Below are 14255 nucleotides of genomic sequence, written 5' to 3' on the forward strand. Positions count from 1 at the left end.
ATAATAATTATTAAGTTCAAAATATTTTCAATTATGTATATAGTTGAAACAAGAGTGAGATGCTCTTACATATAAAAAAATACTTGTTTTTCCAAGTAGAGTGGCCAAGGGGTGAAGGCAGTGGTGCTGCAAACCATACAGTAGCTATACAATTAGCACATGATCAAGTCACTTCTCTACCATTGTTCTGGTAGTACAACAAGTCTTCTCAGATAAAGATAAGGATGAACCCAGTTCATCTTTCGAAAGAGTAGGGAGTTACTCTGGTGTACTGGTTCATTCAGTCTATGTTGTGTACAGACATATTTGTTAGTTAGGCTGTAAGACACCCCATATTTACATTTTCAATTCCCACAAAAACTCAGGACTGGAGGGTTTTTTTTCCTATCTGCCAAAAAGTATATTTTTGCGATGTTGTCATGGTGGTCGTTGGTTGTGCGCAATTGATTAATTACTATCTAAATAAAAACATGATCTTTTTCAGTGACTTTTTGTCATTTCGAAGAGATTTTTGTCATATTTATATATTAAAAAAAAAAAGAATTCAAGTGAGGTAGGTGACACAAGTAGGCCTTATATCAGAAAGTTTGAAATGCCCTACTGTTCAATTAATTAAAGTATAATTCATATTCATGTATTATAATAATACCTTGACCCAAGGTCATGGTTGAAAAAGTGTTTGTATACCAAACTGTGGATCAAACCAGGGACCTCACTATATACCCAGGTATGAATTAGCATATGAATAGGATCTGTGATAATAGGGAATTATGATTCTTTGGTAAATATGTGCGAAATCCAAACAGTTTATTGCCTACAGACAAATAAGTCCACATCAGTGAACTGTGAGTCAGGTCATATTAGGTTTGAGTTGTGACCTGCAATGAGCAATATTTTATGATCATGGATGCTTTGTTTTCTACAACGACTAACAATATGAAGAAGACTTCTTCACCTGAACATTTGTATGTTAACCATTTGGATTTCTTACTTTGTGGGGAGGCCATGTTGACTTATTAAATTTTGTGATTAATGTACCAGCATATTTTTATTTTCAAGGTTAAACCAGATTGTACAGTAATGGTGTTTATATTTCATTTTGTATCTATTTGCTTTCAAAGTATTCACTTTGTTTGAAACTAAATATTATTATGTATATATTTTGGAAAATGATTTACATAGTTTAGGCCTTGTGTTTTCTTGATGTTTCTCCCCAGTAATTCTCAAACTGATTCTTTCACATTAATTTTAACTTGTCACTGTAGAGATGATCTGCACAAATGCAATGTGTAGCATGAACATATATGCTTGCAAATTTTTATAGGAAGGAAAGTTTTTGAAAATAAAATGCCTTAAAAAAGGCCTAACTAAGCTTAAATTTTCTGCATAATAAATAATACATGTACAATGTATATTACATGTACAATGTATATTACATGTACAATGTATATTTCATGTACAATGTATATTTCATGTACAATGTATATTTCATGTACAATGTATATAATACATGTACAATGTATATTTCTATAATGTTCATATTTTCATTCCTTTATATTTATATTTATTTTTTGTTAAACTTCATTATCATATTCTTTCTTCTTTCTGCCTGTTTATTTAATCTTTTAATTTAGCTTTTGCTTTTTGATTTCTAAATTCAAAGGCAAATTACTGGAAAATATTATATAAAATATTTATCTGTATAAAAGTCCTTATGTTAAACTAGTAATACAGTAGATACGTATATGTTGTCAACAAATCTTCATCTGGCAATGAAACATCACACTTGCATATCTATTACTAATTTAATGTAAATGATTGTATAGATATTTAATATAAAACATTTTTCGTAGATAAAATATTCAGTTGTACAGTTACGTAGGCATAGGTGCTCTACATATAATATATATATATATAATATTTGTGATAGTAGAAGCAGATCAAGATCAAGAACAATGCCTCTTTTTTAGAGTGTTCTGGGAGGTGTAAAACTTCTTAAATATTGCATATTAAAAAATTAAGAATACAGAATTAAATAAAATAATCTTGATTATTCAATTAAAATATAATAATTTAGTTTTGTATGATAAGATGGTCAGTAGTGTGATGTGCAACATCAGGAGACACTAATATTGCCTTTATTTCCCTTGTGAAAAACTATTGTATAGAACAATTACTACAGCAAGTGAACCATTCCAGCCACCATTAAGGTTTGCCATTAACGTTTGGATTTGACTTATTGCCGACTCACTTCAAAGCGGCTTGCTTGATATGTTGCATTAATATGGCGCATCCAGTGTTGGCCAATCTGGTGTTCACATCTAAATAAATGTATCTTGAATAAACAGTCTAATAAAGCTAAATTAAGCAGCACAAATTCAATGCTGATTATACAGACAGGAAAGATAGAATAAAAGCCATTTTCAGGTGCAATTTATAATCTACTGTTACATTTTAGTCTATTGCTCTGTTTGTATTCTTTATTTCTGTTTGATTATAGACAGAATGTAGAAGTAAAATTGGTGCAATATGGATGTTTACAGAAAATGATTAAGAACAGACAGTGAAATTGGCATCATTATAAGTTAACCTAGTTTTTGTTCCAGCGGTTAACAACCGAGGAAAATCAGTCAACAGCAAATAACATTCAACCATTCATTGTTATAGTTATACACTTTGTTTCATTTAGAAAACTTAAAACAAAAAATGACTTCGCATCTAATTGATGTTGCTTGTTTTATCTTACAATTACATGAAATGCATTCAAATTTATTGTCACCATGTTTATTCAAACTTCAGGAGTGTTTTTAAAGGAAGCGTTTTTTTAGCGGGAGGATTTTATTTTTATGTGCAATGGTATATAATCAAATAAATTCTCCTTACATGTAGTAAAATATGAAAAAATATCAAAATACAAAAAGTCTACCAATAGAACCTGTGTATAATAAATATTGTTTGTATAAGTATATGTGGAGAGGTGTTTATTTGGGGTAGTTTGTGGTGGGGCTATCTAAAAATAGACGCCCCAGAATGTGGGGAAATGCTACTTGGGAGAGGTTTATTCAAATAAATGTGGTATTCACAATAAGCAACGGGCTTGCAGGTCTGTTAAATCTTATCTTTACCTGTCTCTCAGCTGCAGATTTATACAATGAAAAAAATGACAGATGCAGAAGTTTGGACATGTGGAAAATGTAAAGTTAAATGGGTTTTTTTTTTTCAATGAGCAGACTTTCTATAGCTCACAGGTCAGCGTATAAACTTGAAATGTGGGTTAAAAGGTACAGTTAAAGGTCTTTCACATGACCAATGTCCACACATATGGGATTAAAGTAATGCTTGTTGTATAGTATTTGAACTTTCAGCTTAAATGTAGGTTCTATACTAATGTGAAACATACTGATTAAAGACAAATAAGAGAGAATGACAAAGGAAATTATACAGAAAGCGCTATTATGCAGTTAAATTTTAAGAGGACGGTAGCATTAGGAAACTGTATCACATGGAAGCTTATAGTTTACTACAGCTCAAAAATGGGAATTTGTAAATTCGGACTGGGCATGAGCAAACCCCAAAGCACGTCTGGGAGAAGAGTCTATGAGATGTGTGCAGGCAGTTATAGTCTGTAAGACCTGTTTAATTTACCTCCGCCAAGGAGGTATATGTAATCGGTAGTGTGTGTTTGTTTGTTTGTTTGTTTGTTTGTTAGCAGGATTACTCAAAAAGTAATTACAAGATCTTTACCAAAATGAATATACAGATAGATATGTGGTCAAGGACCATTCCATTAAATTTTGGGACCATTGTCCCAATTCTGGACAACTTTTTAGTATACTTTTCAGACCTCCTAGTGTTAAAAGATAGGACAGAATTTTTCAAAAGCCGGCGAGCAGTGTTAAAGTAACAAGTATACTGAAATTGCATTTTCTTGAGAACTACTTGTCCAAAAAACTTCATTTTTGTACAAGAGGCAAGAGTTATAATTTGTGATTTGTAATTTTGAAACATAATTTGATTTAATGTGCACGTTTTTTGATGCCAGTAGTTTAAAAAACCTATTTTCTTTTCAAATTCACTCGTTTGATTTTCGCGTTGCTGTTCTATTTTTAGTCAACTGAAGCTATTTTTAATTGAAAGGCTTGTTACATAACCATTACACCAAACTCGCATACACATGATTGTAGTGAAATTAGCCTAAATCACAAACAGCATTAAGACACACACAAATATATATATATTTTTTTTTAACCGGAGAAATCTTATGTAGGAGAATTTTACAGTAGGCGGAGGTATGCACTCTCGGAGTGGCTTTCTAGTTGGTTATCCGCACTTGGCGGATAACCTCTTGTTATTGTCAGAGATTTCATTTTTTCTGCTCATTTTTTGTTGGTCGCATATCTCAAAAATGGCAATAGCAGTTATGTTGTAACTTGGCCAGCAGATGCACGTATATATGTAGTTGTGCAACAAACTTTGGTTTTATGAAAATATGGTCGCGTAGCGTAACTACGCGCGATTTTCTGAAATTCTTAGATTGACTATAACTTGAAAACCAATAGCTATTTTTAAATACCACTTGACACACGTATGCTTCATGTCAAGGGTCATCTTCCTGTATCATCAGCAAAATTTTGAACATTGGTCAAATCGCGCGTACGCGCGCTTTGAAAGTTAAAAATGCTCAAAATCAATTTCTAATCAACTTTCTACACGTTTCAGGACATTTTAAGCATTTCACATTTTTCAAAAAAATTTGCGTTGCGCGCGCGCTATTGCGCACTTCGCTCGTACGCAGCCTAGAAAGCCCGTTTTTGCGCTTGATTATTGTTTTTCATAGTTTTATGATATATTTCTTTCATATTTGTTGAATTATGAATGCAAAATAATGACACACGTGCACGTCAAACTTTAAAAATCGTGCGCTTGAAAATTGGTAATTTTATGCAAATTTGTGTAAAAATATGCCTATTTTGAATCGATTATAGCTCTCCGGGATGTCTGGTGACCCCCAATTTTTTTAACCTAATATGTAAGCAGATATATTGTAGACATGAATTCATGCAAAATTTTTACCTCTGGGCTGTTGTGACGTCATCGTATGGCCACACAAATGTAAAATATAGGGATTTTGTCTCTTTCGACAAAGTTCGTCACATTCAATAGAGCGCATACCGCGTAAACGTTATCAATTTTCTTCCAATTTTCAATATTTTATTACTAAAATAATTCCTTTTTAGACTTATGAACTTTTTTTTTTAATTTGAAAAGGTCATCATTTTCAAACAATTGAATAAACGTGAGTGGTGTAAAATAAAAAATAACCGTCAACTAAACCGTTTACAATGCTAATACCGTCAACTGTTGACACTTATTAAACGATTTTGATGTATTCCAGCTGTTCTTTACAATCGTTGTAGTGCAGCCTATTGTAGACTAAGCATAATAAATAACATGTGCGTGTTACGATGCGTTGGGCGATAGCCTAACTCGTCAACGTGACGAGTTCAAATCTAGTTTTTTTTCGATATTCTTCTTTCTTTCCATGAATTTTGTTGCAAGCATATCTCTAATTCTGGCTAACAAATGATTGTATAACTTTGTCAAAAGATTGCCCTCTACTTGTAGATGTGCAAGAAACTTTTTTTTTCAAATTTCGAGTCGCGCAGCGTAAGTTACGCGCGATTTTGTGAATTTCAATGATTGTTCATAGAATAAAAACTAAAAGTCATTTTGTATTGAAACTTGGTGAACATTTAAGTCATATAATGCGCAAACTTTCTATGGATTAAAAATGGCAAGTTTTACAAAAAGTTACGCGCGCACGCGCGTTTAAAATTTCAAAATGCGAAAAATCAATATCTAATCAACTTTCTACGCGTTTCATGTCATTTTGAGCATTTCAAAAATTCCCACGCGTGCGCAATTTTTTTACGCGCACGTGCGCACGTAGCGCAAAAACATCATTTTTTTGCTTGGGTTTTGTTTTTCCTGTCTTTTTTAGAAAATTTACCAACTTTCAAACAATTTCGACCTAAAATCACGTCATACGAGCACGTAGAATTAAACAATTTACGCGCATTTTTGATGAAAAAGTTCAAAAATTTGTCAAAATTATGCCTTTTTTTAAACAGTCATAGATTTTAAACTACGTGGTGAACTTTTTTATAATTACATATTCTGGTAGTAGATGAGTTGCAGATATCAAATCATGCATCAATATGGCTAACCGGACATTGTGACGTCATCGTATGGCCACTCGAATATAAAATATAGGATTTTTGTCTCTTTCCTCGTAGCTCGTCACATTTAATAGAGCGCATCTCCACTTATCCGTATTCCATTGCCTTCCATTTTTTTGTATTGTCTAGGTCAATCAATTATCTTTCGCATGATTTACCATTTTTTGAAATGTTTATTACGTCATCATGTGCAAAAGCGTCAGTAACTTTGGTCACTTATTTTCACCTATTCTGCACTGTATGTAGTACCTATACAGTATATAGCGTATACCGTATATACTTATACGTGACGCAAAGTAGAGAGCGCACTAAATTTTTTTCAATGGCATAATCGTTTTTCTGCGCGCAAAATTCTGACGTGTGGCGTGCGCGTGGATTTTTCGATGCGGATAACCTAACTCGTCCGTAGTGACGAGTTCAAATCTAGTTAACAATGTTTTTAGTTTAAAAAAACTATGTTGGTCGGTTGGTTGGTCGGTAAACACTAACTTGAGCTCGCGACTGCATCCATATAATATGGCCTTGCTCTTTTGGCTGTCACTATCATTGAATATAATGGTCAGGTCAAAACAATCCTTCCTCTATGGTAAATTATTAGAAAATTTAATATTATTATTATTAGAAAATTTGTTTAATTTCGGATTATATTTTTGTTTGGTACAGCAGGCCACAGAATTTACATTTAATTCCACAAAATGTTTACTACTGATTGATTTCTTGAATTATTAAATAGAATGTCAATAAAAAAAAGGCATCATTTAATGAAGAAAGAACAATTATAATATATTGTTTCGTCAACTTGTAGTTGTGCAACATGCTTTTAGTTTATGATAAACAGGAACGAGCAATTGTACGAACATTTTGATTGAAATATATATTTATACTTGGTAACCTCTTCAGTCAAAGACTGGTCTCCCAGAGGGCCCAGTTGGTGATCAGTGGCTGTGATGTACTAATACACCGGGGTACAGTAACCCCCTACTTGTCTCGAAAGATGTACTAGGTTCTTTAAAGTGCACACGAGCTAGATGTGTACACTGGACCTACGGTTTATAGTCCTTATCCGAGAAGACTCGTTCTACCACCAGAACCATGGAGTGAGTGAGCCTCGAACCCCTGCCGATGTTATGGCTACGTAATTACGGTTCCACTGTCTTAACCGCTCGGCCACTCACTCACTCGATGGCATCACGTACGCGTGATCGTCTGGTTATTACGGTCGTTGCTCTTCTCAGACGATCTGGAAAGTTCTACTCTTACTGCTTTGAGATTTTATCAAAGCAAAACAATCAAATAAATTACCTGTTACTATCGCACCTGAACCCCAATAAAGCTGTTACACATGACATTTGACAAGTCACATTATTAGTGAGCCATTCTAGGCCTAGTTTAGGCCCATATACGGCAAGTGCTGATTTATTAATCATCAATGATCATTACTTGACCATAGTTAGGCAGCTGAAGTCATAGGTTGCTAGGCAAGCCGGCCACTGGTAGTCTTGTGGTTGGTTGCAAAACAGAAACGATCAGACACATACGCACGATGGGGTCAAATTTTTTTCCAATGTCTCCAAAGACATTTAGTTATATAAACAAGTTATCTCAGTTTGAATTTTTTTTATTAGTTTTATTTAGTTGAGCTGGTCCGAAATGAACTATTAACCGTATTTATTCAAATACCCCCACTTCGAATAAACAGCCCCATCAAATATTGTTTGGAATAAATGCCTCCTCGTTATTTAGGTAGAATATAATTGATTATACATATTACCAAATTACATCCTAAAAAATAAACACTACCTTGAATAAACAAAGCGCTTGACCATATCTTTAATCTGTATATAATTCTTTACATTAAACAATGAATACGTACATGTGCAACGTTTCAACTGTTTCTAACAAATCTTTATCTGGCAACTACTAGATGTTAGTGGTTGCAAGGAGTTCTTTAGCTTTACTAGTTGTAGAACAGCTCCCACTATTCGTAACCGTAGTCTGCGATTTGCCGAAGTTTGTAATGTAATCTTGTTAAAGTCTGGTTAAAATTGTATCTTATAAAAATGTTTAAATTTAATTCATGAGGACCAAAATCTATACAAAAGATAAACTGTTTGAGAAAGTGATTAAGTGCAGAGGTCATTATTGATTTAAACATTTTCACTTACAGATTAACATAAATTTTCAACATTTTCCAGCTGTTAGTTCTCTATTTTAATGTGTACTTTAAATGAAAAAAAAATGGTCTTTAGAAAGAAGCATATACCGTATTTATTTGAATAAACACCCCGGTGCGTTTATTGTTCAGGTGGCTTTTTAAACGATGTTATATGGGGTGTTTATTTCAAACGATGTTATATGGGGGCGTTTATTTCAAACGATGTTCTATGGGGGCGTTTATTCAAAGCAGGGTGTTTATTCAAATAAATATGGTATAGTAATATTACAAGCTGTACTAGAAATAAAATGATATACTTTTAATATAGACCAAACGGGATAATTATTTGTTTTATGGTATATATTTGAAATTAGCCCATACTGTACTACATTTTTGCAATTAGTACCTTTTTTCTATTGCTGGATAACAGGCTTATTAGATGCTACATAAGACTGATAGATGTTTCATGTTTCTTGGTGTGTACTTTTGCATAATTTAAAATGAAATTCATCCATCTCTGTTAAATGCAGTTATTTTAAGTAGCAGCTAGTGTTGCTCGTCAGATTGTCTCCTATCAATCTAGCTTTTTATATCCCATTGCCTTATTTTTAATGTATTTTCAGTTTTATTGCATAATTCTGTTTTTAGGCTAATGGCCAGCAATTCTGCATTGTGGAGTAGGACATTAGTGAATGTGTCATGGATGGGTTGGTTTTTTTTTTTTAGTCATTGTTAATTCATCCTAGACTGTTTCCTCCTGATTCCAATGCAATAAGTATAAAAATATGTATCTATGACTATACAGAATATTTCATTTGTATTTATAGTTATTTAGTTATTTTGAGATACTCACTAACAAAGAAACAATTGTTTTAATCAACAATTCAATACATTGATGTGCAGCAGCATTTCACTTTCTTGTCAGTATTATAATTTACAACTTTGTTTGTTCATACAGCCTTACACATTGGAATGCAATGCATACAAATTAAATATGTATCATTTCTTATTTCTACTTATAGTCTGAAAATTACACACAGAAAATTCAACATATACAATATTTTCTATATTCTTAGTTATTTATTGCACAAACAATATCAGTTACCCATAATTTTAATATCAACAATAAATAATAAATATAATTCTAATGATTTTTTTAAAAAACTTGTCAGATTAAAATATAGATTATTTATAGGCAGCTATTTTTAACTGTGAATTTTAAATTGCCATAACAAGTTGTTTTAACTTCAGAGGTTTTTATTAGCATATAATACTCCTGCTGTACAAGATTCTTTTTGTCACTGGAGTTTTACTAATTATATCCTGTACCATGATATAAGGTATAACAATTAATTGCCTATACTTTGTACACTGTTTCCTAATTGATGTATGTTTTAAGAGGAATACGTACAATAAAAATATCTATCTAGCCTTACAAGTAATAATTACTCTGAAAAGATTAATTTTCTGTGTCAAATTTAATGGCCCATCACTTCAATTTGTTCCTACTGTAAATGGTAGTTTTGCAAATGCACACACAATACTGACGTAGCATTATGATGGGTGACATAAGACTATAGATTGTTGTTTAATCCTAATAGTTTTACTTTCCATTGATTTAAAGTAATGCATAACTGCTGCACATCTCAATGACATAAATTAATTTCTTTTCTTGATATTTATAACCGATGATAATAAGCCAAATCGAACAAAGCATGTGATTTGTATAAGCCTGAACAAGTAATAATTGATAGTTTAGTTTGAGTATCTTTTGAATTAATTTATTAGTATTCATACACATTCACATCCTGGTTTCATCGTTGAACCTACTATCAGTATCAGTCAATTTAAAATTTAAACTAAAAAATGAAAGAAAAAACACAAAGGTGATTTTAACCTTCAGTCGAACACCAACCCATGAAAAGACACAACCACAATTAGCAGGCTAACAGCATACCTGTACCTTAGGCTTACGACAGTGAATTAGCTAAACGTCAAATGTATTTTCAGGTTTTTAAATTTTTTTAAAATGTATTCTGCTTCTACTAGTAGAAGTATGCCATTCTATCCTTCCTAGTATTTTTATTCCTCTATATTGTAAATAAAAAAAAGGCGAGGTCATTCAGGCCATCATAATAGTATCTTGATAAATAAAACAAACCTATATTAATTTGTTATCAAAGTAACTTTATATTAACAAAGTAGTAAATGGCAAATATTTTTCTCATATATTCCAATATTACAGTACGGTGTGTCCTTTTAAGAATTAAAATACTTTCAAGTTGAAATCGATTTAAATATTTTAACTTTTTCTTACAGGTTTGAAAAAATGTCTGTGGACTACACGAAACAGAAGTGCCTTGTGTGCGGAGACAAGGCAAGTGGTCTCCACTACACTGTCATCTCCTGTGAAAGTTGCAAGAGTTTTTTTGGCAGGAAGATTAAAAGCAAAGCAAAGTTTACATGTGAAGCTAATGGAAACTGTGTGATGGATTTGTACACACGTCGTCATTGTCCTGCTTGTCGTTTAAAAAAATGTCTTGATGTAGGAATGAAACCAGAACGTAAGATTTGTTCTCTGTACTTCTGTTTATTTAAAATCCGTTCTCTTGAATAATAACTGCCTAAAGGCACATCTAAAAAAAATAATAATTTTATTTATCATCATTTCTTTTTTTCTTAACTATTAAAGTAAAACTTTCAGTTCACAATCCAACTATTCTTGCTACAAAATGTTTTTGCCAACTGAGGGTGGTGTTCAGGTGTACTTGTTGAAATTCATATTTCAGAGTTCAATGATTTCTAGTATCACCAAATCCCTTCGGATGTTATTTATAGTGTTCTGGCGTAATTCCCGAACTGACAACCACCAAGCACATTCCATGTCAATTAATAATGTTTATGAAGGTAGTTTAGTTAATTGATTTTCATCAAAAGAATATTGTTATTGTATAATGATAATAATAATAATAATGATAATAACATTTTCAAAACATTTGTATATAATTCTTTAGGTTAAACCAGTATTGATACGTGTGCGACGTTTCGACTTGTTGACCAGATTTGGAAAGTCGAAACGTTACGCACATATCTACAATATACTGGTTAAATAACGTAAAGAATGAATACAGATAATAATAACATTGATAATTATACAGTAATTTAGATTATCTTATTTTAGTCTTGCGTTTAACCATTCAATTTCATTGACGGCAAAAGCTACTTATTTTTATGAATTAAATTGCAACAACTATGTTAAAATAGAAAGATCACTACTAGGTAATATTTCTTTTCTTGTTTAACTTGGTTATTATATGATTGGAAATAAAAACCTTGAACTTTTAAACTGAGTAGTAAGTAGCTGTAGTACTAGTAGAATTCTATTGTTAAATACATGGGACTTCCATGATTGCTTTCACAATCATATGGGCTTGTCAGTTCCTGTATCTTATTATTTAGATTTACTACAACTACCTGGAAATCCTGAATTTATAGAAGCATATATACCTGGAATTTACTCTTATCTCAAAGCATCTGCTGCTTTAATTTTTTTGCAAATCATTTGGTAAAAACTATAACCAGTAAAAGATAGTTGTAGTTACTTTTAATGATCAACACCTACGAATAAAGTAACATTTACATATAAATAATGTTTATTGTTTAAAGGTTTACATTGGTAAATATAAATATATTTTACAATGGAAACGAATTGAAACATTTTTTTAATATCCTGTAGGTGTTTGGGATGAGAAAAGGCTTGAAACTCGTAAGCCTTTAGAAAGAAAGAACAAAAAGAAACAAAACCATCAACAACAACAGCAACAACAAGCACACCAACAGCAGCAACTTCAACAGCAATCTCCACAGCAGACTGTTAGCCCTCAACCATGTCAAGGCCCTGTCAATTCCATACAAACAATGAGAGATGAAAAGTTTCCTAAATTGTTGCCAGACCAAGAAGAACTTATACGCTGCTTAGAAAAGGCTAAAGTTTCTGCAAAAACATCAAATAAAGTTCATCAAGTATGTAATTATTTTTGTTAGGATTATAAAAGATTAAACCATTTTGTTATCGACCACATTTCTGCTAACAGTAAAGTTCTTCCTAAAAACATTTACATCAGTGGGTGGTTGTCAATGAAAACATTACCCAAAATGCAAATGGCTCATTTTAATTATTAAATTTGTTTTAGATTTTTATATACTGTATTCGTAATCTATATTTGGAAAGCTTTATTAAATGAGAGGTTATTTATTTATTGGTTTATTAATATGACGAAAACATTCTAGCTCATGAAATCTTTTTTGGCAGCAGTACCAATTAACAAGACAAGTCATTGGACAAAACTCCTCAATGGTGAATTTGTTGGAAAGATATCACTACAGCATGTGGTACATAATATTTATATACAAAATGTTGAAGCATTCATTTCACAAAACTATGTTGTCATATGAAATACACATCAATTATTACTGTTTTTTGCAGCCTAATGGTAGATTTGATGAAATTTTGGAAAAAATGAAGACGTCATTGGATTTAGGAAGTCAAAACAGCAATGGACTTCAATCACTTTTTGGATCAAAGGGCTTTGCATTAAATGGTTTTAAACCAGATGGTAAAATGAGAATTTCAAATTCTCAAAATTGTCCTTTGAACTTGTCAATGTCTGGAGAAGATGGTATCATGAATGATGTTGATGTTACAAGAATGATGCCATCAGGTTATGTTAATGGACAAAATCATACTGGACTATCTGTAAAACAAGAAGTCATGGGCCATACTGATATTGATTGTGGAATGGGAGGTATGCCAGAGATAGACCCAAACAACCCTCCAGATTCACTTTTGTATAACATGACTCTAATGGGCTGTGTTATTCGTCAAACTGTTGCATTTACAAAAGGAATCCCAATGTTTCGAGAATTAACATATGAGGATCAGGCTGTTTTAATTAAAAACGCAATTCTTGAGGTATTAATATTAAGATGTGCAGAATGTTTTGTTCCTGAAAAGAATGCCGTTATTGACGATATTACTGGTAGTGAGTGGAGCTATGATGCAATGATGTCATCAGGATTTGGAACGTCAGCAGAACCTACACTGAAATTTGTTCAAACTGTGAATGCGATGAATTTGACAAAAGAAGAATATGCATTATTACAAGCCATAACTATAATATCACCTGGTATGTATAGTATAATATTTTTGTTCTGTTTGTTTTTTGGGGGTTTTTTTTGGTTGCCCCTAACATATGTGGACTATCTGTGTTGCTCGAGTGGCTTTAAAAATAAAACAAAAAAAACAATGATAATGTTTTCCCAGTGTCAAAAGTGCCTTTAGTTTACCAATACACAGCAGCTTATAACAAACAGTGAAATGTCAAGAGGATGAATGGTGTTTGATGTTGATATGGTTGTGAGTTATGTGGTTTAATCTTGTCGAAGATGAGCATAACCAAATCGCGATGTAATGCACAATCTTGTGTGAAGATTGAAACGACACAGTGCCATGCATCGTGTGCGTTATAAAGGGGGAAACCTCGGACTGCGCTGAATTTTGTTGGATAATCGTCGCGATATACTGTAACCTCCAAATTACAATGCAATTTCTGGGTACCTATAAGTCCTGATTCCTAAAATGTTCTTACCTCAGCCCTAACCATGGTGGGGTTTGGGTACCTATAAGTCCTGATTCCTAAAATGTTCTTACCTCAGCCCTAACCATGGTGGGGTTTGGGTACCTATAAGTCCTGATTCCTAAAATGTTCTTACCTCAGCCCTAACCATGGTGGGGTTTGGGTACCTATAAGTCCTGATTCCTAAAATGTTCTTACCTCAGCCCTAACCATGGTGGGGTTTGG

General features: G+C 32.5%; 1 protein-coding gene across 2 annotated transcripts in view; it reads left to right on the top strand.

Moving 5' to 3' along the window:
- The window catches only part of LOC140060489 (vitamin D3 receptor B-like), a 103697-nt gene that overhangs the window by 85467 nt on the left and 3975 nt on the right, over nt 1-14255 (top strand). For both annotated transcript variants that reach the window (XM_072106727.1, XM_072106728.1), the window contains 3 exons: nt 10714-10958; nt 12131-12417; nt 12881-13580. In XM_072106727.1, the coding sequence (XP_071962828.1) occupies nt 10714-10958; nt 12131-12417; nt 12881-13580 (1232 nt within the window). The remainder of the gene's footprint in view (nt 1-10713; nt 10959-12130; nt 12418-12880; nt 13581-14255) is intronic.

This window comes from Antedon mediterranea, chromosome 10 (genome assembly GCF_964355755.1).
Source record: "Antedon mediterranea chromosome 10, ecAntMedi1.1, whole genome shotgun sequence".
Taxonomy (NCBI): domain Eukaryota; kingdom Metazoa; phylum Echinodermata; class Crinoidea; order Comatulida; family Antedonidae; genus Antedon; species Antedon mediterranea.